Source organism: Rousettus aegyptiacus, unplaced genomic scaffold (genome assembly GCF_014176215.1).
Source record: "Rousettus aegyptiacus isolate mRouAeg1 unplaced genomic scaffold, mRouAeg1.p scaffold_m13_p_8, whole genome shotgun sequence".
Taxonomy (NCBI): domain Eukaryota; kingdom Metazoa; phylum Chordata; class Mammalia; order Chiroptera; family Pteropodidae; genus Rousettus; species Rousettus aegyptiacus.
The window spans coordinates 5,487,098-5,510,167 of record NW_023416311.1 but is presented as its reverse complement, the minus strand read 5'-3'; the positions used below and the strand labels follow the sequence as shown (position 1 = coordinate 5,510,167).

General features: G+C 55.1%; 1 protein-coding gene across 6 annotated transcripts in view; it reads right to left on the bottom strand.

Annotated features, from left to right (window-relative positions):
• The window catches only part of MYH11 (myosin heavy chain 11), a 105,673-nt gene that overhangs the window by 15,691 nt on the left and 66,912 nt on the right, over positions 1-23,070 (bottom strand). For all 6 annotated transcript variants that reach the window (XM_036226202.1, XM_036226203.1, XM_036226204.1 and 3 more), the window contains 18 exons: positions 20,382-20,477; positions 19,102-19,220; positions 18,269-18,421; positions 17,169-17,342; positions 16,064-16,237; positions 14,413-14,527; positions 11,846-12,039; positions 10,462-10,583; positions 10,286-10,355; positions 9,974-10,134; positions 8,456-8,564; positions 6,664-6,795; positions 6,359-6,565; positions 5,326-5,463; positions 4,162-4,285; positions 3,716-3,887; positions 2,090-2,302; positions 835-979 (listed from right to left, as the gene is read on the bottom strand). In XM_036226202.1, the coding sequence (XP_036082095.1) occupies positions 835-979; positions 2,090-2,302; positions 3,716-3,887; positions 4,162-4,285; positions 5,326-5,463; positions 6,359-6,565; positions 6,664-6,795; positions 8,456-8,564; positions 9,974-10,134; positions 10,286-10,355; positions 10,462-10,583; positions 11,846-12,039; positions 14,413-14,527; positions 16,064-16,237; positions 17,169-17,342; positions 18,269-18,421; positions 19,102-19,220; positions 20,382-20,477 (2,618 nt within the window). The remainder of the gene's footprint in view (positions 1-834; positions 980-2,089; positions 2,303-3,715; positions 3,888-4,161; positions 4,286-5,325; positions 5,464-6,358; positions 6,566-6,663; positions 6,796-8,455; positions 8,565-9,973; positions 10,135-10,285; positions 10,356-10,461; positions 10,584-11,845; positions 12,040-14,412; positions 14,528-16,063; positions 16,238-17,168; positions 17,343-18,268; positions 18,422-19,101; positions 19,221-20,381; positions 20,478-23,070) is intronic.

The following is a 23,070-nucleotide window of genomic DNA, read 5'->3' as shown; positions in this document are numbered from 1 at the left end:
GTCAGCAGCAGAGCGGCCTGGCTCCCAGCCCCTGCTCCCGTCTGATGACCACCTGGCTTGAGCACGGTCAGTCACGTTTTTGGGGGCCCTACTCTACAATGCGTCTAGTTTGTGGGGTACCTAGAAAAATGCAGGGGTGTGGGGGGAGCCGCAGCACTGAGGGCGATACGATTCAGATGTCGGGGAAGCAGTGTGGCAGGATGTCACACGCTAAAATTCACCCCTGGGACTTCAACGCAAGGAAATTCTCCATAGGCAGAGAAAGGCCCTGTAAGACGCACCGCTTGCCAGCCCCCAGTCCCAGACACCCCAATAGCCAGCCGTGGGGGACAGAAGACTGGGTCCAGCCGTCTCAGACCACGCCAGGCCTGTTCGGCCACCGCAGCCCGATGAGGACAGCCGTCCTCGGAGGGAGGAAGGGGGGTGTGACATTCCTGACGTCGGCCCTTCCAGACGCCGTGCTACCGCGTCGCCTACCTGTGGGGGGCAGTGTTCTGCGGACTCCCCTGGAGAGGCCCAGAGGGGGCCCACCGCCAGACTGCTTGGGTTCAGGCCGCGGCCCCGTCACGAGCTGCATGGGACGCTGGGTACCTCTCTTCCCCTCTGCGCACTCCAGAGCTCCGTTTCTTCGGTGCAAAACGGGCTGAACCGAACGTGGTTGTGAAGACTGACTGACCACGCACACGGAGCCCCTGAACGCGGGCCGGCGTGACCACCAGCATCCTGGACGGCGTGCTACACGTCCTAGTCCAGACCCTGACGGGGGGCTCTCTGCGGCTGCTCACACGCTGCTCCTCTGCGCGCTGTCACGCTCCAGAGAGCATCGCGACTCACCCTCTTGAACTGCTCGAGCTGCTCGGTGAGCTCCTCCACGGCCTGCGTGTGCTTCTGCCTCATCTCCTGGACCTGGGCCTCGTGCGACCGCGTCTCCTCGTCCAGGGCCTTCTTCAGCACCGTCACCTCTTGCTCCCTCTTGGCCCTGGACAGAAGGGCACAGTGGGTGGGGGCTGTGGGGAGACGGAGTCACCGCGGACGGTGCCGTGCGAGGGACCCAGAGCTGCTGTCTCCACCACCACCGCTCCCTGGACGTGTGACCCCGGGTGGGTCGCCTAACCTCTCTGGACCTGCCAGTTCCTCAGCTGTAGAATCAGTGTTACCTGCCTCGGCTCTCTGGGGGTGGACAAACCAATATGTAAAATTATACTGTTGCGAGAATTACAAAATGAATTGCAAAATGTTTCTGAAATATTATTAGCTCTTGTTGATTGAGCATGTACTGTATGCCAGGCCCGACCTAAGTTCTCCATACACATCATCTCATGTAATCTCTTCCGAGCGACCCTACGAGGCAGGAATCTCATCGTCTCCATTGTACAGGTGAGGAAACGAAGGCTCAGAGAGGGTAAGCGGCTTGCACAGTGTGGCAGGGCCAGGATCTGAACGCAAACAGCCTGACTCTGAGCCCCTGCTTTCAGCCTCCGCACTGGGCTTTGCCGCGTCGCTGGCCAGGTGGGGCGGGGGGGGGCTGTGCTGGCCTCCCGGCACAGGCAAGCGCTGCAGCCCGGAGCCCGGCGTGTGGGAGGCAAATCTGAACGTCAGCGCAGCACCTGACACGGGACGTTCTCAAAGTACGCGTGTATGTTTGTCGAATGAGTAAATGACCTGGTTTCCCTAAGCCGGCATTCCTTATCTGGCAGGAGACATGATGTTTTGTTGTCTGATCACCTGCAGTCAATCTTAAATCGAAGACCAATCTGATAATGTTATTTAAAAATTTAACACAAAACATAAGCACACACATTTGACTAGAGCCTGGAGATTCGCCTACACACACAGGAAAAGCCAGGAAGGGGAAACTAAAGGCAGGTTTGGGTGCGTACTTTTCTACAGTTTTCCAATTGTTCTCTGATTACGTCCCACTATCGCGATCTGAACTAGTAAGATGAAAATTAGTCACGCTTACGTCACTCACAGCAAACTGCAGTCAGGACGGCACACGTAGGGCCCGAGGAACCCTGTGAGTCAGGGTTCTCCCCGCACCCCCCCACACCCGCCATCGCGGCAGTGTGGCACGGCGGGGCCCCCTCACCGGAGCTCCTGCTGGGTGGCCGTGCTGTCCAGCGTGTCCTCCAGCTCCGTCTTCAGCGCCTCCAGCTCCTCCCCCAGGTCTCGCTTCTGCTTCTCGGCCTTGTTCCTCGCGGCCCGTTCCGAGTCCAGGTCCTCCTGCAGGTCTGAGATGTGGCCCTCCAGCTCCCGGATCTTCTTCAGGGCGTTGTTCTTCTGAGCGATTTCGTCGTCCAGCCTGCCAGGGACAGGGCGCTAGAATTACGACCCGGGGGTTCTGGGCCTCTGCTGTCTCACGATGCAGCCGAAGATCGTTTTCTGGATCCAGCCCCTCGAATCCCACAGACATCACACACGTTCCTCCCCCGCCCCCGAGACAGAGATCCCTCCTTGTCATGTTGGACTGCGTGGAGATTTACAAAGGACGTGAGATCCAAGGTCTGATAAAAAAAAAAAAAAAAGAAAAACCAGGTAATGGGAGTGTGTGCGTGTGTGTGAGTGTGAATGCAAAGCACTGGCCCCAGACTCGCAAGGTGCCTTCTGAACACTGGACAGTTATTCTTCCCTGGCAACTGCTTATTTGTTCTTTCTTCCCCTTGCTCAGATGGTGACTGAGTGACTGAGGGCCAGCGACAGGCAAAGCCCCTGGCCAGGTGCTGCTTGGGGGGGGGGGCGGGGGTGTGAAAGCCAGCGCCCTCAGGCCACGGGAGGCAGTGGCGTGGGCCAGGGTGGGCCGCGGGCAGTACAGGGAGCCTCGTGCGAAGGGCTCCCTCCCGGGGCCTGGCTTTGGCCATGACGGATGGAAAGGGAACAGCTCGAGCAAGGCACAGTGGCAGGATTCTGCGGGACAGGGCTTCGGTTGGACTGCACTTGGGAATGGCCGACAGCAAGAGAGGAAACAAAACAGCTGGGTGAGGGTCAGGGTCAGGGTCAGGGTCAGGCTGCCGAGGGTGGGGGACTTCGAGTGCCAGGCTAAGACCTGGTCTTTCCCGCACAAGCCGGCAAGGTTTTTTGAGCAGGTTCACGACCCAGAGGATGCAGCACGACCCGGAAGAGAAAGAGCTGGCTAGGGGATCAATCGGAACGTTTTGGGGCTTGAATCTCAGCTCTGCCTTTTAAGGCTGGGTGACAGTCGCATGTTCCTTTACCTCCCTGGCTCAGCTTCCTCCTCAGTGAAAGGGAGGGAACAGCAGCACACCTGGCCAGGTGTCTGCAAAGACACTGCTTCACAAGGGCTGAGCGCACAGTGCGCGGGCAAGTAACCGTTCGTTGTTGCCGCTGCATGTTTCCCGGTGTGAGGCCATCAGCGTGGACCCAGCTCGGAGGCGGGACACAGAGGGACTGGGTATGGGGCACGTGTCAAAGGACAGGCAGAAACCGAGGGCTGCTGCCTGCCGGGGGCAGGAGGAGAGGGACCTCGGGAGGAGGGCTTGTGGGAGAGCCGGGTCGTCCCAGCCTCAGACTTGCGGCGTGTGGCATGCCCAAGGAAGGGACTGGAAATGCGGGACTGGTGTAGACGAGAAGGGCCTGGGTGTCCGCAAGACAGACGCCACGGGAGACCGTGTGGAGGGAAGACAGTCGAGGGCACGGTCCTGGAGGCCTGCCGGGAGCAGGGAGGAGCCTGGGGCCCGCAGGCCGTGCCCAGCGCTACCTGGCCAGGGCCGCCTGCAGCTCCTCCTCCTTCTTGGCCAGCTGCATCTTGAGCTCGGCGATCTGCGCCTGCAGGTCGGCGATCTGCTCGTGGAAGTCGCTGGCCTCGCCCTCCAGCTTCCGTTTCAGCTTCTCCAGCTCCTGCCGGCTCTTCTCCTCCTTCTTCAGCCGCACTACGACAAAGCCAGGGCCCGTCAGGAGGCGGAAGCCACCGGAAAGACGCCTGGAGGACGAGCCCTTGGCTATCTCACTATCTCGCTATCTTGGGGAAGGATGGTCAGTCCTGAGGAAAAGCTCCCTTGCTTAGGAATAGGTGCTGACCAAGGGCGACTGGGGAGCCAGGCGAGGGTTTACCGCTCCTCTCTTGAAATTTCGTCCCGAAATTCCCTCTCTGATTTTCTTAGTTTTAAAATATCCGTTCGAAGCCTCTTTGGGTGGCCAGTTTACCTTCCAGTTCTGAAATCATAGATTCGTGCTTATTTTTCAGCTTGGTAAGATTCTTGGCCTTTTCTTCCTCTTCCGCGAGATTCGTAGTTAGGTCACTGATCCTCTCTTCAAGGAGTTTTCGCTCCTTTTTGGGAAGAGAAAAAGAAGTACCGTTAGCATTTTTCTTCTCTCCAGGCTCCGCATTTCACTTTTAGTAATTTCAAGATGAACAGCAGAAAGGAAAAGCCACGATTATAACCAAATGCAACCTAGAGTTTGTAATGGTGAAGAGAGGCTCCTTAATTTTTAAAAAGCAGCCACTTCTCTAGCCAATGGGGTCCTCTTCCCCTTTTTGTCACATGCCAGGTCTGCCCTGCCTCAACTCAGGCCCTTTGCACAGACAGGGCCATCTGCCTGGGATACTCCTCCAGCCCCTCTCCCCCTAACTTCTCCTCAGTCTTCAGGTTCCCACTTAAATGTCATTTCTTCCAGGAAGCCTTCCCTGAATACCCTACCTCTTCTAACATGGTAAACGTTTTCTTCAGAACCCTGGTCACAATGGTAATTAATGGTTACGTGGATGATTATGTATTTACTGTATCGCTGGAGTACAAACCCCATGAGGGCAGGGTCCTCCTTCACCATCCACGCCCTGCATGCAACAGGGCGGCTCATGGTGGTGCCCGCTGACATCCTGCTTACGGAGCTAAAAGGAGCCTGCCCTCAGTGCAGCTGGCTGGGGCTTACTCACTAGGGTGGCCTGCTCGTCCTGGTTTGCACTGGGACTTCCCCAGCTTTGCTGCCGACAGTCCCACATCCCAGAAACCCCTCCACCCTGGGCAAGCCAGGACGGCTGCCTCCCTGTGACTAACTGGTCCGTGAGGACGTGGGAGAGTCCCCAGAGTCTCACGCGCATTTGCCCCCTTCGCATGCCCTGGGGTTTCCATTGGTCGTAGTGTTGCTGAGACTTGTTCCGTGGCAGCCCTGGCACTGAAGAGACCACCGGGGACCTGGTCCACGGCACACCTGCATCCCGACAGCGGTCGCAAGGCCACCCTGTCACTGCTGGAGGTGACCCTTGGCTCAGCCCTCAATACCTCGTGTTTGGCTAAAAAGGGAAAGTAGTCCACAGTCCCTGTCCCTGACGGACCAGTCGTTTGAACACAGACGCCCCTCCCCACTCGCCTTCGACAGCTTATTGTTCTGATCGTCCATGACCAGGATCTCATCCTCCAGTTTCTTGATCTTGGCCTCGGCCGTGACCTTCTCGAGCTGTAGCTTCTGCCTCGCAGCTTCCTCCTCCTCCAGCTGTTCCTCCAGGTCCTTTGTGGGAAAAGAATCACAGCACTGCTTAGAACAGAGCCCCCTTCGTGGCGCTCTGGGGAGACTGGCACAGAGGCGAGGCCTGATGGCAGCCTCCTTTCACGGGGAACAGAAGGCGTGGGCCAGCCACGGCGCTTCGTGAGGCCTCGGTCTCCACATCCGTGAAGTGGGGACAGTAGACACCATGGAGGTTGTAAGATGTGTCCACAAGTTCTTTAGATAGCCTCCCCTTGAAGAGTTGGAGCCTCTTTCCTCTCTCCCTGAGTGTGGGTTGGGCTTAGTGACGTGCCTCTAACAAAACGAAGAGGAAGTAATGGAGTGTAACGTTAGTGGCAGTCTATAAAATGTTTCTGGCCCTGTCCTCTTGATTCAGGCCGGGGGAAGCCAGCCGCCATGTTGTGAGGACACTCAACCAGCCACGTGGAAAAGGCCATGTGGGGAGGCGCCGAGGCCTCCTGCCTACAGCCATGTGAGTGAGCCTCACGGAAGTGGGCCCTCCAACCCCAGTCACGCCTTCGGATGACCGCAGACCTGGCTGACAGCTCGACTGCAGCCTCGTGAGAGACGCCAAGCCGGACCCGCCCAGCTAGGCCACTCTCAGATTCCTGACTGTGTGAGATAAATGCTTATTCTGGGTGTTTTTGTTCTACGACGACAGCTAACTAATATACTTCACACGTGGTTGCTGTTAGGAGGAAGAGTAAACGCACGGGAAAGGCAGTGCCGTGGGGCAGAGCAGGCTTTAGAGGGCTGTGGGGTCAGATGGCCATTCCTCTCCAAGCCTTCGTCTCTGTGTCTGATCATGTGCGGACATGTGATCAGACACACCTCACGGGCCTGCAGTGAGGGTCGAGGGACCCGGCCCCCAGAGAGGGCGGCCCCGGCCTCGCCTCACCAGCATCTGCTGCGCCATCTTCTTCTTCTCCGCCTGCAGCTGCTGGCCCCGGTCTTCCTCTTCCTCCAGGCGGGCTTCCATCTCGTGCAGGATCTCCTCCAGCTCCTGCTTCTTGGCTGCCAGCCGGACCCGCATCTCCTCGGCCTCTGCATACAGCTCTGTCTCCGCCTGCAGCTGCTCCTGCAGCAGGTTCTTCTCCTCGGCCAGCTGCACAGAGGGGACCAGGAGGTGGCCGGTGGGCCCCGCAGGAGCCCGCGGCCCACCCTGCCTCCTCAGCCCCAGCCTTGCTCCCGGCCTGGTGGTACCTGCGAGTGCTTCTGCTCCAGCTCCTTGAGCTCCCCCTCTGCCTTCTGCTGCCGCTCCTTGATCTTCTGCAGCTCATCCTCCTTGGCCTGCATCTCCTCCTCCTGCCGCGTCACCTGCAGCAGGGGCTTCACCTGCGTGCACATGGAAGCCCAGCATTTGTTTCCATGGCACAAGGGATGCAGTCTTGTAAGAAATTAGAGCAGTGCTTCTCAGCTGGGGACATTTTCACCCCACCTCCCCAAGGGGACATTTGGCAATTTCTGAAGACAGTTTCAGCTGTCACGACTGGAGTAGGGGATGCCACCAGCATCTAGCGGGTAGAGGCCCGGGATGCTGCCAAGCGTTTTAGAATGCACGGGATCGCCCACGGTATGGAATTACCCATCCCGAAATATTAGTGCCGAGGCTGAGAAACCCTAAACTAGGACGACAGAGAAAAGTGCAGCGAAAGGAGAAAATTTCCCCTTCTTCCATTCAGGCTCATCCCGAGAGAGACTATTGCCGCTGACCAACCGACATGTTTCCTTCCAAGGAGAAAAGGGAAAAAATCCCACATCCTGACTCCCCACCGAAGTCATTGTCAGTACTGTTAGCATGTCCTTCCGGTCTTTTTTTCCTACATGTCTAAAAAATACACTCGAGATCACGCTGCCCAGTGTTACATGCTTTTGTTACTTAAAACTACAAGCTAATTATCTCCCCATGCTCATCCATCATTGTCACAACTTGGTTTTTAAAAAGCCATCGTTCTTTTTTCTTCTTTCCCCAACAGAAAGCCATCATTTTTAATAGGTGAAAAGTATCCCACCCATGATGAATGAGCCATTATTGAATTAATCAATCTGCCAGGGCTGGACATTGACATTTTGGCTGCTGTAAATAAGGCCACAATGAACACCTATAATTCCTGATTTTTAAAACCTCAGACGGCTTCCTTCGGCCAACATTTAGAAGTTGTGTCTATGGGAATGAACATTTCCCAAAAAAGCTGCTTCCCCTCACCAGGCCGACTCCCGACTCTCGGGCTCGAGCCCCCGCTGGAAACTAGGGAGCCCCGGCACACGCACTGTGGCTCCCTTCAGGCCCTCACCCCAGCTTGCCACTGCGTATTTGTTCTGGTGATGACCTGCTCATCGTCTGCACCCCCACTCGACTAGAATGTTCGTGAGCCCAGGGCCCGTGTCTGCTTGTGACTCTGTCCCCAGCACCTCTCTGTGCCTGGCGCACGGCGGGCGCTCGGTTAATGTTTGCTCGATGAAAAATGGTTTAGGCCACTTGACACTCAAGTGCACATAGGAGGAAACCGAGTCTGTCGTGGCAGAGCACGTCTTTGCCCGAATAGTATGTTTCAGCTAGCGACAGGTGGATCTCCAGAGAAAGGTGCTGAGTGAAAAAAAAATAAAGCCAGTCCCAAAAGGCGACACACTGTATGACCTCACTGACATAACAGTCTTGAGGCGAAAAGATTATAGAAATGGGGACAGGGGCTATGGAAAGAAGTGGGCGTGGCTATGGCAGGAAGTGGGCGTGGCTGTAATAGGAAGTGGGCATGGCTATAAAAGGGCACCGTGGTGGAAATGCTCTGGATCTGTGTTCAAGTCACAGCTGGAACCCATGTGCCAAAGAAGGAGGGTCTTCTCAGGCCTGGAGAACTGCCAACGGACAAGATTTGATCTCAAGCCCTCAGCTGCGCACCCACTGTCAACAACCTCTGTCCCACATCTGGAGCATCTAGAGTGAAGACCCAGGGCGGTGGGTCCCGAGAAGGTGCGTGGGGCCTGGAGCACTCACCTTGGTGAAGAGCCTCCACCACTGCCAGTTCCGCAGCTTGAGGTAGGCGGCGCAGTTCCTCTGAATCACCTTCATGGCTGTCAGCTGCTGCTGCCTCTTGGCAAAGGCCCTGGGGAGAGGGACAGGAGAGCCATGAGGAGCCCTGGCTGGCCCAGTACACGTCTCGCTGTATTGTCACAGCATCACACCTGGCGGCCTCCTAAAAGCAAGCCACATCTGTTTGGCATGTAATTTGGGGACTTGCATGGGGACATCCCCTCTTCTCCCAGCTCGGACTCCTCCAGAAGCTCTGAGCATCAGCACAGGTATATTCTCTGGGTACAGACCACTCACACGGTCTGGAGTCAAGAGCCCTTCTCAGTGGGCAAGGAAGAACCTAGACACGAAACGCCCTGGACCCGGAGCTGTCCTAGGAAATCAATCTATGCTACACCATCCCTAGGAGAACCCCACACACATCCAGCTGGGCCATGTCTACCCCAGAGCTGAGCGTCTGACAAACCTATTCCTTCCTTGGATGTCTTTTGGAAATCTCAGACCTGACACGGAACCAGCACTCTTCCTGTTTAAAGGTTACTAGGTCTGAGAAACCAGAGGACAACGAGAACAATCCTCTTTTCTCTGCTTGGCTGCCATCCTGGACATGGTGAGCCTGGAGGCAAACCGCCCCAGGTAGTCTGGAGGCAGGAGAGGGGGCAGCAGAGAATTCAGTGTGTGATTTAACGCGTTAGGTCTGTCCCTGGACCAAGAGCATCCCGGATCTGGCTTTGACCATCGGGTCCACCTGGCACTGAATTAGCTTGACATGATCAGGGCTCTGCGGATGAGAGCGTGGACCGTACCTCATGATGACACACGCCCTGGACGGAGCTACTCCGCCAGTCCTGGCGTCCCTTCAGGGGTGTGGCTTTCACTGAAGACCCCTCGCCCTCACCCGGCCCCCAGGCTTCCCAAAACCAGAGGAGCATCCGATCCTCCAAGGCCCTGATGTACGAATCCCACTGGGAAAGGAGGATACAGATACAGCCAAAGACTCTTTCCTCAGGAACTTTATCACATCCTCACACTTCTGAAATGATGTCTCAGCCCTCGCCTCAACCCTTTTGGGCAGTATTTCACTGATGCCTCATAAACAATTCCACGAGGCAGGAATGAGGATGCTCATTTTCCAGTGGAGGGACCTGAGGCTCAGCGAGGTAGAGCGATTTGCCTGCGGTTCATCAGCAGATAAGTCGGGGAGCCAGGACAAGAGCCCAGTTCTAACACTCCAGAGCCGTGGTCTCGCCTCCTTCCCGCCCTGCCCGTACAACTAGAGCCCACGTTAAAGTATTAGCACTTCCTCCCCTTAGAGGAAAAGCTGCCATTCATTCCGTCACCAGAGCATCTTAAAGCAGATGTGCACCCCCACCCCCACCGCCGCCCCCCGAACCGCAGAACCAGAACATGAGGGCAGAAACCCCTGGGCGTGTGTGCTTCCCGCCTGCGTTTGCGGGGAGGGGACCGCACGCGGGTCCTTACTTTCTGGCCAGGTAGCCACGACACATGGCCTGGAAAGCCATGATGACATCGGTGATCTTCAAGTCTCTCTCCTCTTCCAGGTGGGCCAGGACCCCAGTGCGGAAGAAGATCTTGCTCTGCCCAATCCTGTACAAGTTGGGGTCGAGTTCCAGGGCTTTGATCTGCAGAAGGAAAGAGGGCAAGGGTTCCCGTTTTTCGGCCATGCCGACGGGCCGAGTTGGGCTGTTTAAGGAGGGTCCCACCCGAAGAGGCTCCCGGTCGCGCCACCGGAGGCTGGGAGGTTCGCAGCTGGACTTCTGGGGCTGGGCTCACCATGAGGATGCAGGCCTGCTTCCCGTCCATGAAGCCTTTGGGAATGGCGTTCGCAGCCAGGATCTCGTAGCTTGAGACACAGGGCGGGAGTCACCGACCGAGTACCACGCCATCGCCCCGCCTGTGCCGGCCCCGCTCGCCCACCGCCCCGCCTGGGCCGGCCCCAGCGGGCTCACCGTTGGCGGAACTCCTGGAAGACGATCCTGTTGGGGAAGCCCTGGCGGCAGATGCGGATGCCTTCCAGCACCCCATTGCACCGCAGCTGCTCCAGCACCAGGAAGGCGTCCAGCTTGCCAGACTGCACAGGCGGAGGGACCAGTGGGCCACTGGGCCTCGGCGCAGCAAGCCCCAGATCTCGGGCCTGCGTGGCCCCCCTTGCCAGGCCACCAAAACTCACCGCAAGCACCAGGTGACACTGGTCTCGTACTTGGTGGCACTAACATGACCTAGCCAGAAACGGGGGTTCTTCCTGGCCGTCTCCCTCCTCCTCGCTTCCTGCCCATCTCAGTTCTGTAGCTCCTTCCTCCCCCTTCTCTCCACTGGGCATCTTCCCCTGCCTGGTCTTCTCGCCCCCAGCCCTGCCTCTCCCCTCCATCCCTCGTCTGGTTTCCAGAATGTAAACGTGCTCATGATGTACCCCAGCTTTAAAAAGCCCCACGGATATCACAGAAGGAAGGCCGAGCTCTGGTCAGCCTACGAGGAGCTCCCCAATCTAGCTCCTGACTACTGACCGAGCCCCCGGTCCCCAGTCCCCGCCTCACACCGGCACACATCAACACGAAGCCGCCCACCGAGCGCTCTCTCGCCAAGGTCTTTCATTTCTCATTTCTCACCTCCACGCTTTTGCCTTCCTGGCCCCTCTGCCTAGGATGCCCTCCCCGCCCTTCTCTCCCCGTGACCAGGTTGAGGCCTCCACAAAGTCCCCATTCTCTGAGCCCCGAGGCTGCCTGGCGTTCCCATGATTTACTGCGTGGCACCGCCGTTATGAGCTTGTGTGTCTGCCTCTCCCTCTGGGCCTCCCACGGCCTCAGCACTACTGGCGTGGGCCGGGCCGTTTTCTGCTGGGGGGCCGTCCTGTGCACTGTGGGGCGTTTAGCAGCCTTCTGGCCTCTAGGCACTGCAGGCCGGTAGTAGCCCCCTCCCAGTTATGACAACCAAAAATGTCTCCAGAGATGGCCAAATGTCCCCTGGGTGCGGGGCACAAGGGTCCCTGGCTGAGCACCCCTGCACTAAGAGTATAAGAAATCAGCAGGAAAGGACTCTAATTTATCCAGCACTGTGTAGGAACTCAATAAATGGAAAAATGAAGGACCGAGTGGTAGGGTTCATGTTCACCGTCTCCAGGGCTGCCCTGCCCCCCCCCCCCGTCCCTCCCCACCCCCCTCCGCCCCCAGGACAGGGGAAGGGCGCCAGATTCAGACAAGCTTGCGCCCGTGCCAGACGGAGCCCCCGGGCTGCGGGGTCAGGCTTGCTTCTTGCCCCTCGGCCTGCGTCCGCCCTCCCCTTCCCCGGAGGCGGGGGGTCGGCGTGCGTGCCCGAGGGCCCCGCGGGAGGCCTCACCCGCTTCTCGTGGTTGGGGATGATGCAGCGCACGAAGTTGGGCGTGGTGTTGCGCAGCGTGGTCATCAGCTTCCCCAGCTGCTCCTTGTACAGCTGCCCCACCGTGCGGAACATGCCCTTCTTGGTCTTGGAGGCGCTGGGCAGCGAGCTCTCCGTCATCTTGGCCATCTGGTCCAGCCCCACGATGCGGTCCACTGAGGGACAGATTCAGGGTGGTGTCGGCCTCTGGCCCACCGAGGGGCCCTCCAGCCCAACAGGCCAGAGGGCCAGGCCGCGAGGTGGAGGCCCCGCGTTGGGTGAGTGGAGGTGTCGGGGGGAGCTGCTTTCCATGTATTATCTACTTGGGAAATCCTGAGAGCTCCTGAGTGACAGGAAGGATGAGTTCTCTCTGCCGTTGTCACAGAGGTCCAGGAATAAATCCTGCTCGGCACGGCCTTGGCCTGGCGCCGTTCTGTGCCTCAAGCTCCTTCTGCAGAATGGAGGCGGTAACGGCACCTACCTCCTCGGGCGGGAATAAGTGAATAAGGCACGTAACGCGCTTACCTCCTTGCCTGCGGGCAGCCCTTCACCTGCCAACTCTGTATTGTTACTAAGTGCCAGGTCCTGGGGATACAGATGTGAACAAACCGCAGACCCTGTCTCCCCTCTCCGTGGCTCATGTTTTACGGCTATTCTAATGGAAGGGGACAATGATCGCATAAAACACACACAACGTTTTGAGTGGTGGGATGTGCTTAGAAAGAAAAAGGAGGGTAAAGGGGAAGAGAGGGTGGAGGGCTCTGTGAGATGTGGTGATGGGGTGTCTCTCTGATACATTAACATCTGAGCAGAGGCCAGAAAGGAATGAGTTAGTGATCAGGCAGCTCTCCAGAGAAAGGATGTTTGGGAGCAGAAGGCGCAGCCAACACTCCAAAGGAGGAAACTGGCACTCTAAGGGGTGTACTCAACGAGGAGCAGGTGGCGGTGGTATTATGATGTTATCGTTATCATTATCGCCACCGCTGCCACCGGCATTCTGGAAAGAGAGAGTCCCACCAACCCAGCAGGCGCCGCACCTACCAAGTCCAACCTGCTGGCATTACTATAAATTTCCCTCAAAGCTCTGCTTTTGCTGCATTCCACAAATTTCGGTAAGTTGTGTTTTCGTTCTCATTGAGTTCGACATCTCTTCTAATTTCTCTTGAGAAAATTTACACACAAACCCTTCTAAATGACACACTGGCCGAAGAGAAAATTCCTTTGACCCACGTGTTATTTAGAAAGGTGTTTAACCTCCACATAGTTCGGATTTTCCAGTTATGTTTCTGTTGTTGATTTCAGGTTTAGTTCCGTGGTGGTCTGAGAGCAGACGCTGTATTATTTGTTCTTTCAGATTTCTTAAGGTGTGTTTTATGGCCCGTAAGGTGGTCTGTCTTGGTGAATGTTCCCAGGGAGCTTGAGAAGAATGTGCTATTCCTGCTGCTGTTGAACGAATTGGCCTGCAGATGCCCGTTATATCCGGTTGTTTGCGGGTGGTTCTGAATTCCACCCCACTGGCGTTAGATAGCATCATTTCTGCCCCTTGTGTTAGGCTCTCTTTGCCTGTCTGCATCTCCTACAAGACCGTGGGCTCCTCGAGGGAAGGGCCATTCTGGGTTAGTTATGAGTCTCAGTGTGAGGGAAACCCAGGATAAGATATGTTACTCCATCCCAGGGCCTGGTACATGGTGGTGCTCAATGCTGGCACAGCTGAACCCCATGACTACAACAAGGGTGGCCAGCCCTGTAAACCTCAGGCCTATGGGCTCTGTGCCAAGGACAAAATCTGCCGTGGGCACTGAGGTCCAGGAACGAAAGCAGCAAACCCCGCCCCCCTCATCGCCACAGCGGCCGGCAGGTACTGAGCAGGCGCCACGCACTTCACGCGGATTATCTATGCCCCGTCTCTCAGAGGGAACCAAACTGTGGTCCCCAGGCCTGCGGCATCAGCATCTCCTGGAAGCTTGTTAGAAATGCCGATTCTCAGGCTCCTCCCAGACCTGCTGGTTCAGAACCTCTGGGGGTGGGGCCCAGTGATCTGAGTGTTAACAAGCCCCCAGGTGGTCCTGACGCATGCTCATGCTTGAGCTCCCCTGGTCTACTTTTACCCTCTCAAAAATCCCAGGAGAGGTGGGGACTATTATTATTTTCCTGGTTTTACTAACGAGGACACCGAAGCTTAACAGTCAGGGGACTAGTCCAAGATCGCACAGCTAAGGCACGGCAGAGACGAGACAGAGTTCCCTCTTTCTGACCCTCGGTGGGGGCGCTCCAGCCCACGCTGCCTTGAACACTACTTCCTCCATCACTGCCCTGATCTCAGGACCTTCTCCCTGGAGTCCAGGGAGACGACTGAGGGGCTCGGGCGTCACCGCTCAGGAAGTGGCTGCATGTGTCAACAAGATGTCACTAGTGCCCGTCCACATTGCCCACTCCCCCGCCCCCACGCAGGCCCGCCCCTCCCGGGAGCAGGTGTGGGCGCTGGGGCCCCCGGAAGGAGGAGGCGGAGGACTCTGCCTGTTCTCCAGCTCCAGCCGGCAGGGCCTTACCGTCCTTCCACAGGTCGGCCACGAACTTGTCCGAGGAGGCGTTGAGGAGCGAAATCACGTTGTCGTTCAGTGGGTCCATGTTCTTGGTCAGCCAGGCGCTGGCGTTGTAGTCCACCTGCCAAGCACCGCCCCGCCCGTCAGCTGCTCCTACTTCGGTTTCGAGCCCGGGGCAGGGCCCGCGTCCCCCTGCTCCCCTCCCAGGTCTTCCGAGGTCAGAGAGGAAGTGACGTCAGCCACCGGGTTGGTAACCCGCAAACATCGATGAAGAGATCAACACACCGATACTTTAAAGGGCCCTGTGCACAGTAGGGCATCGGCCAGGGGCGGCCGTGCTGGGGAGTCCCGGTCCCCACTCCGTGCCACCTCCTCCTGAGCACCCCCACAGCGCCCTTCCCCAGGGCCTGGCACGACGCCCGCACCCTCGGAAAGGTGGGGAGCTTTGCTGACGGCAAACACCGTGCCTCACACCCAAAGCTCTCCCCTCATGCAGAGGAGGCCTGACGACGAGCCTGGCGATTAAGTTAAGTTAGGGGAACCTCTCATCCTCTCTCTGATGAGCATAATTTTTGTACCCTGGAGATTTTGCTATCTGGATGTAAATTCCCGACTCGAACATGGACAGTGACCAAGGCCTTAATTTTATTACTGTTGACTATAAAACGGAAGCAACAGCTAAAGTAACTCAGGCAGGTTATTATGGGATGTGGGTTGTTACAGTGATGGCCAGGCCCAATCGGAGAGGGGGGACGGAATAAAACCACTTGTAAAGTGGGGGAAAGAAAAGCATTTCCTGCCTAAGGAAACGTATGCTCCCTTGAGTGTAGGGTAGGAGTTGGCAAGCTTTCTTTGGCAAAGCCTCACACGGTAAATATTTTCAGCTTTGCGGGCTGTACAGCCTATCACGACCACTCGACTCTGCCATTACAGCACAAGAGCAGCCATAGGCAGTATGTAACCAAATGAGTGTGGCTGTGTGCCAATAAAACTTTATTTACAAAAACGGGCCGTGGGCCAGAGTTGGTGCATGGGCTGTAGTTTGCCGACTCCTGGTTTAGGGCATTGCCTGTTCCCACGATGCAGTGGGCATACCGGGGAGTCAATAAAATACTCTAAGATCCTGTAAGCCAGACCAAGCTCTGTCTTTTCTGCATTATCCAGGACCTTCGGGAGCTGCATGGGACGGCCTTGTACAGTCATAGCCATGACGTAATGATGACAAAGAGGAGGAGGGAGGGAGGGTGGGGGGAGTTGACAGTGACAATGGTGACAACCATCACAGGTTTCCCTGAACGGCACAGGCTGGCCACGGTGAAGCCAAGGCTGTGATAAGCAAGATCCTTATCAGACCTAAAAATGGGTTTACTGGTCGCTGTCCTGGTTGGCCCTTCCTGTTGGGTTTAACTTGTAACAGGAAAAGTCTATATAAGAAAGAACTGCCTGGCCCCCAGGGATGGAATATATTGGAGAGGCTAATACACGTACGTATCTTGCCCCTGACAGGTGCTTGGACAGATCCTTTATAGGACTTGGTTGGGGTTTGATTTACACTAGACTCCTTGGGTCTGCCATTCCCAAGTTGTTCCCACTCTGAGCATCCTGCCGGAGTCCCCCGGGACAGAGGCAGCCGTGGGGCAGGCAGTTCAGCGAGTACCTTCCCGGCATAGTGGATGATGGAGAACTCGGTTTTGTCCTTGAGCTGCTTGGGCTTCTGAAACTTGGGGTGGTTGCCCTGCTCCGAGCACAGCTTCTCCACGAAGGACTTGTCCGTGGCCTTGGGGAACCAGCACTCCTCGTCCAGCAGGGCCAGTACACCTGGAGGGTTGTTCTGCAGAGGGCATGTAGGGCAGGGTCAGAGCAAGGGCGCCCAGGCCTCAGGCTCCCCAGGGAGAGCCGGCCGCCCACACACACACATAAGCAGCCCCCTAGCTCTATTACCGCAACTGGCTACATATAAAGATGAAGATGTGCCCTCCTCCCTCCCCCTAAATTCTGTCTACAATTTATCACGCGGCCAATGGACCAGCATTGGGGACGTAGCAGCAGGGGCACCGGCAGAACTTGCTTGCTGCTGCCCACTAGTGGGCGGAACAAGCAACATCACAAAGATGTCACACTTCTTGCAAAGGAATTCCTTGCTTTGTGCAGATTCCCCCAGGGCTCCTCCTAGTAATGTGTTTCACGGTCTAAACCGAGGAGCCAGAAGCACGGCCTGATCTGCACAGGCTCTGCTGGAACGGCCTTCGCTGCAGGGCTGAGGTCAGGGAAGCGTTTCCTGGCCGCTCTGCTTTGGCTTTATCAGGCGTTTAGTTGCTTTATTCGTTTGTCTGGTTTCATCACCTGCTCCTCCAGGAGGGCAGGGACCGAGTTCACCTCGCTCAGTTACATCCATACCTCCTAAAGAGGGAGCCAGCACATAGTAGGTGCTCAGCAAACAGTCATTCAACAGTTATTCATTGGGCATCTACTTTGTGCATGGTTCTAGTTTGGGATACATCCGTGAACAAAACAGACTCCTGACTTTGGGAATGAATGAATGAAAGAGGGAGGGAGGGGAGGGAGAGAGGAAGCAAGGGACTGGGGGTGGGGAGGGAAGGGAAGGAGGGAGGGAGAGGAAGAGAAATAGAAGAATACCTTTGATATTAAAATGTGGGTTAAGGGGAAGTGTGACTGGGTTCGCAGGGCCCTGGGGGAAGCCGTGCGCAGCGGGGTGCGCGTGCACACGTGCACACGTGTGCGAGTGTGGCGCGGGCCCTCACCGGCCGCTCGATGAGCTCGATGCAGGGCTGCAGGTCCAGCCCGAAGTCGATGAAGTTCCACTCGATGCCCTCGCGCTGGTACTCCTCCTGCTCCAGGATGAACATGGTGTGGTTGAAGAGCTGCTGCAGCTTCTCGTTGGTGTAGTTGATGCACAGCTGCTCGAAGGAGTTCACCTGCGCCCAGGGACAGCGGGAGGCCCGGTGAGCGTCTCCGACACAGTCAGGGGACTCGGCCGTGAAGCGCTACCCGGGAGGGAGCCCCGTGCCTGACGCCCTTTCCACAGAGCCTGTTCTGCCATTTCCGCACCCAGAGAGGGCTTAGGCCCCAACAGAAGCCGGCCAAATTGACCTGTTCTCATGTCACGTGGCCTACACACACGTTGCCTTAAGGACACTTACCTCCTCCATCAACACAGTGATTTATAGGAAGAATGACCATGTGAGGTGTTTTATTACCCCCACTTTGCAAATTGTGGCAATCGAGGCTCAGAGAGGGAGGAATTCCATAGTAGATAGGTCTTGGAACACCTGTCCGTCTCCAGACTTTCCCTTTCAACTGAGAACGTCCCTCCAACCCCTGGGAGGGGGAGCCTGTAGCCATGGTTGCGTTACATGAAGTGCGGCAGGACCCTGACGACAGTGCTGGGTTCTGAGGTGACCACGCGGCCCCTCTCCGGTGAGTACGAGTCAGAGAGACTCAGTTCCAGGACCGTGATGGGAACTGCCGGAAACAGCTGGACCCGGCTGCAACTGCCAGGCGTGCTGAGAGGCAGGCTGGACCTGTGGCAGCACCATGAGGTGAGAGCCCACTTGGGGAGGGAGCCCACGTCCAACGTGGGGGAACAGTGGAGAGGGGGCGAAGGCGGGACAGCAGGTCCTGGTGTATCCAGCTGGGCCCCTGGCCCCTCGGCCTCACGAACCGCTACACCCTCAATTGGATCTCGCTCTCTGGCACCCTCGAGGGTCCAGCCTTAACCGGACAGCCCTCTACCCTATCGTAGCCACCTGCCTGCCTTTCTCCAAAATACTGAATTCTCCAAGGGGCGGCTTCATTCCAGACCACCAAGACCACGGCTGTCGTGATCCTGCCCAAGTTTTACCTCGAAGATCTCAAACCCCGCGATGTCCAGGATCCCCAGGAACGAAGCCCCCTGCCGGTGGGTCTTGTCCAGGGCTTTGTTCACGCGGCTGAGGATCCAGCGGAAGAGGCGTTCATACGTGGCCTTGGCCAGAGCCTCTATGGCGAAGTCTGCCTGCGGGGGGAGCGAGGGGACATGGTTATTCCCAACGCGCTGCGTTTGCACGGCAGCCCGGCTGACGGCTCAGATTTTACACCTTCCCTTGCCCGTATGTCCTTAAAAAAAAAATAAACCAAAAAGGGAAACTCCACTATCTCTGCAACCAGTAGAAAAGTAGCAGTCAGAAATAGGGTGGTCGGACCTAAGGAATGACTGGGGATAAGTAAACGCTTCCTGTGAGAGGGACCTGGGCAGAGTGGAGCCTGTTCCATCCGAGGGACGGTTTAGAGGGGTCAGTCCTGCTTCTAAAAAGGGCACACGGGCACCTCCGAAGATAAATCTCTTAGGTCAGACCCTGCACCTGCAACTGAGAGAGCAAGGTGAGGTCACAAGGGAGGGACTGAGCTGTTCTTCGTGTCAGTGTTACATGGCCAAAACCTGGCGTAGGACTTTGAATACTCTAGTACTGGGTAGAAGAGGGATAAAGAGATGGAAAGATGGATAAGAAAGATGGATGGATGAATGGATCAATGACTACATGGATGGATGGATGGGTGGATGGATGGGTGGATGGATGGGTGGATGAATGGATGTATGCGTGGGTGGGTAGGAGGGAGGGAGGGAGGAAGGGAGGAAGGGAAGGGTGAGTGACGGACAGAAGGCTCTGCAGGAATAAATGGCAAGTGCATCGTTACCTGTTCTTTCGTCTGAGCTTTCTGTACCACATCCCGCCCGACTTTGATTCGTGGAGTCAGGATGGATCGGGTGAAATCCGTCACATTAATTCCCATGAGGTGACAAACTTTCTGAGCAGCTGGATGGAGGAAAGAAGCATCACAAAAGAGAAGACTAGGGAAGAAAGGCATGTCCCATGGGGTATTTGTGGTCTGTGCATACATTGTTTTGTTGTGTTTTTTTTTGGTGTGGGTGTCGGGGGGTAGAGATTGAGTACGATGGTAGTGAACACAGCGCAGAGTCCTAAAAACTGCTGTCCTCAGTGACCTCACCCCCAACGTTGGGAGAGCAAGGGCTGTCAATGTCATCTCCACTGTTTTGTTTCATTTGAGAGACAAAGCAGTATTAGAAAACATTCACGAACACCAATTCTGGATGGTGGACACGTGGGCTCTTGTTGTATCGATGTATATATTTCTGCATTTAACAATTTTTTCCTCAAAGAAAATCCACCATCAGCTGCTTTCTTAATGCGATGACTAGCGTTGCATGAGGGTTTGCACGTGAAAGGCAGATGATAAATAGAGTGGTTTCAGGGTTTAAACAACTGACAGATCTAAGGGAGGCTAAGTTCTAGGGGGCTTGCAACAGCAACACAATCTATGACTTGGCGTTGGGGTGCGAGACAAGCTCGTAACCTAAGTTATCCTTTTGGCTCAGCCACCAGCCAGGCGATCTTCCGTAACACAAAATACTACCTACGTGCATGTAGGGCTATCAGGTGTAGGGAAAAAAATACAGGAAGCCCAGTTAAACCGAACGCCAGAAAAGTAACAAACACCTTTTTAATATAATTATGTCCCAAATATTGCCTAGGACATACTTATAATCAGAAGTGTCTGTTGCTTATGACCCTCGAGTTTAACGGCACGTCTTATATGTCATATGGCAGCCATCTGCAGACGGAGGTCTGGCTCCCCAGCAAGACCACGTGTGCCATGAGAGATCGAGCTGTTTCTATATTGCTTCCTGCTGCACCCCAGTGTCTGACATGCTCAAAACTATTTGTTGAACAAAGGAGTTAGAACCGATGCTCCCTGTGGCTGCTGTCTGATCTAAAGCTTTCAGATTCCCCCCCCCCCCACACACACTGTGACTCAAGAACTTTCCACCGTAGTGAAAAGTTCGAAAAAAGAGAAGAGTCAGTGACAATAACTCAGCCGAGCTCTTGTTAATGCCCCCCGTCACCCCATTCCTCCCGATGCCAAAGGCGTCAGCTGCCGGAAGAGGCGGCGGGCACCTGTGTTATCCGGCATGGACGCCTGGTCCGTATTTCTTTCCTTCTTGAAAACGATGTTGCCCAGCTGCAGGACGGACGATACCACCTTCAGGACGGCTGCGGAGAGGACAGAGGGGCAGGCAAGACACACACGTCAACACCCGAGGGCCACAGAGGTCTGGAGTCGAAAAGTCACTGGGGACCCAGAACGGCCTATACGTTTCTCCTACAGACACTCAATGCTGAGCTTTTAAGAGAAACCCACGTCACTCCAACTCCCTGCTAATGGGGGAGAAAACTTGGCCAGGAGGAGCGGAATATTTTCAGATGACTGCTAAAACCTTTTTGCTACAGTGCAATACTATGTGGCAGGCCAATTACAGCCTGTGGACCAAATCTGGCCCCCTGCTTGACATGATGAATAAAGTTTTATTGGGACACATTGTCAATAAAGTTTTATCGAAACGCAGCCACACTCGTGCACTTACATATCGTCTATAGCTGTCTGCAGGCTATGGTAGCAGAGCTGAACAGTTGCAACAGACCGTATAGCCTACAAAAGCTAGCATATTCACTATCTGGCCCTTTACAGAACGCATTTGTCAACCCCCACTATATAGCAAAGAGAATGAATGATTTGCTACTAAAAACAAAATTTCTGCATCTCACAAACATGAATGCTTAAAAAAAAAAAAAAGATGCCAAATGCAAAGAGGAATATACCATATAAGTCCATTTATGGAAAGTTCGAGAACTGGCAAAACTATGCTGTTAGAAGTCAAGCGAATGATTATCCTTGATTGGGGGAAGCTACTAGAAGGCACGTGTGGGAGCTTTGGGGTTGGGGGACTGGTAGTGTTCTCGCACGTGAGATGGGTGCTAGTTGCACAGGTGTGTTCAGTTTGTAAAAATTCAAGGGATTGTATACTAGTGACATACGCAATTTCCTACATGTAAATTACATGCCAATGAAAAGTATTTAAAAACTAAAAACAAACCCTGTACTTCCCAACATGTACTGGCTGGGTGTGCAAGACACTCGCGTTAGGATGAAGAGCGGGAAATTTATTCCCACCTGCCTAGGTATCTCCAGACAAAACACTGTGTTCCCAGACCCTTGGAACCCTTCTGACTCCACACTCAGCCCATGTCACTGTTCAGGTGGTTTCTTTGTCTAGAATCCCCATAACACCATGAGTCATTGGACCCTGGGGATGCTGGTCTATCATCTTTGTATTCCCAAAGCCTCGTCCAAGGTCCAGACACATGTGGAAAGAGGGAAGGTGGATGGAGGATGAATGAAAAATGATGGATCAATGGATGGACTGATAAATGGATAAGGGATGGACTGATGAATCAATGTATGTATGGATGGATGAATGGAGGGAGGGAAGGAAGATGAATGGATGGATGGATGGATGGATACAAATGCCTGGCTTAAGATCGACTCAGGTGCAAACCCCCTACGATTTCCAAGAAGAAATCACTGTGTTCCAGGAATAAATCCTAGAGATGTCCGCCTTCTCTGGTTCCTCAAGCCAAATTAGGGGTGACAGCCCTTCACGACGGCTGCCCTCATACCTTAGGGACCCTGGCCCGGCTCAGCAAAGGAAAGGCCCGGCTGCTGGCTGACCGCCCACCTTCCCTCCCAAATGGACACAGCCGCTGTGGCCAGGATGCTGCTAGAGCGGTTTCTTTTCACAACACAACACTGTCTGTGGAAGGGGCTTTGTAAATTGTCCAGTGCCGCGACGCTCACGGGTTTTAAAATGCCCGCAGAGCACAGGGGGGCAGTGTAACTCAGGGCTTCTCGGCCAGCCGTGGCACTTCTACAACTTAGGGCCAGGCAACTAACTAACTCCGAGCCGTGGGGCTGCCCTGTGCACAGCGCAGGGTGTTTCCCGGCATCTCTGGTCCCGAAACACTAGGTGTCAGAAGTGTTCTCCCTTCCCGACTTGTGACAACCACAACGTCTCGAGATATTGCTAGAGTTCCCCTCGTCCCCCGCTGCAGACTGATGGGGACTCCGGCGGTGGCGGGAGGGGGTGCTGTAATCCCATCTAAAGGGACACAAGCTGCTACTCCAAGCATGGCCATGGGGGAGGCAAGCCCAGGGCTGCCAGACTTCTGATCTTACCAAGGATAATGAACAATCAGATTCTTAATGTATTTAAATAAGGCATATAAGGCACTTAGCGTATTACTTTATCACCTGATGTCTTCACTTTAAAGCATGTCCACATAAGCCAATGTTTTTTTTTTTTTTAAATAATGTAAATGGCCCCATTATTTTCTTTAATAAGGTCAAACGATAATTTAATAAATCCTTTATTGATCATTCTAGTTTGTTCCCGTTTTCTTTAAATAAAACTGGACATCCTGGTACATTTTTTTAAAAAAGGGGGTAGGTTTAGCAAATGCCTGACACACAGCAGGTACTTAATCATTAGCTGTATTTTTTTAAGCAAAGATTAGAAGCAAAACTGACTTGTGTCACAAATAGCATGAATTATTCTTGGAGAGCCGATGTCATTCAGGAAGGGATGCTGTTAGCACTGGATTCTGACGTGGGACCCCGGCCAAAATCCACAAACACTGTCCATTTGTCAGCTGACCCATGAAGCCTTCTTTTCGTGGACCCCAAGTTATCTCGGGAGGAGCTTCCCCTCCCTATAGCTGCATTTCAGGAACCTTGGTGCTATTTTGGGGC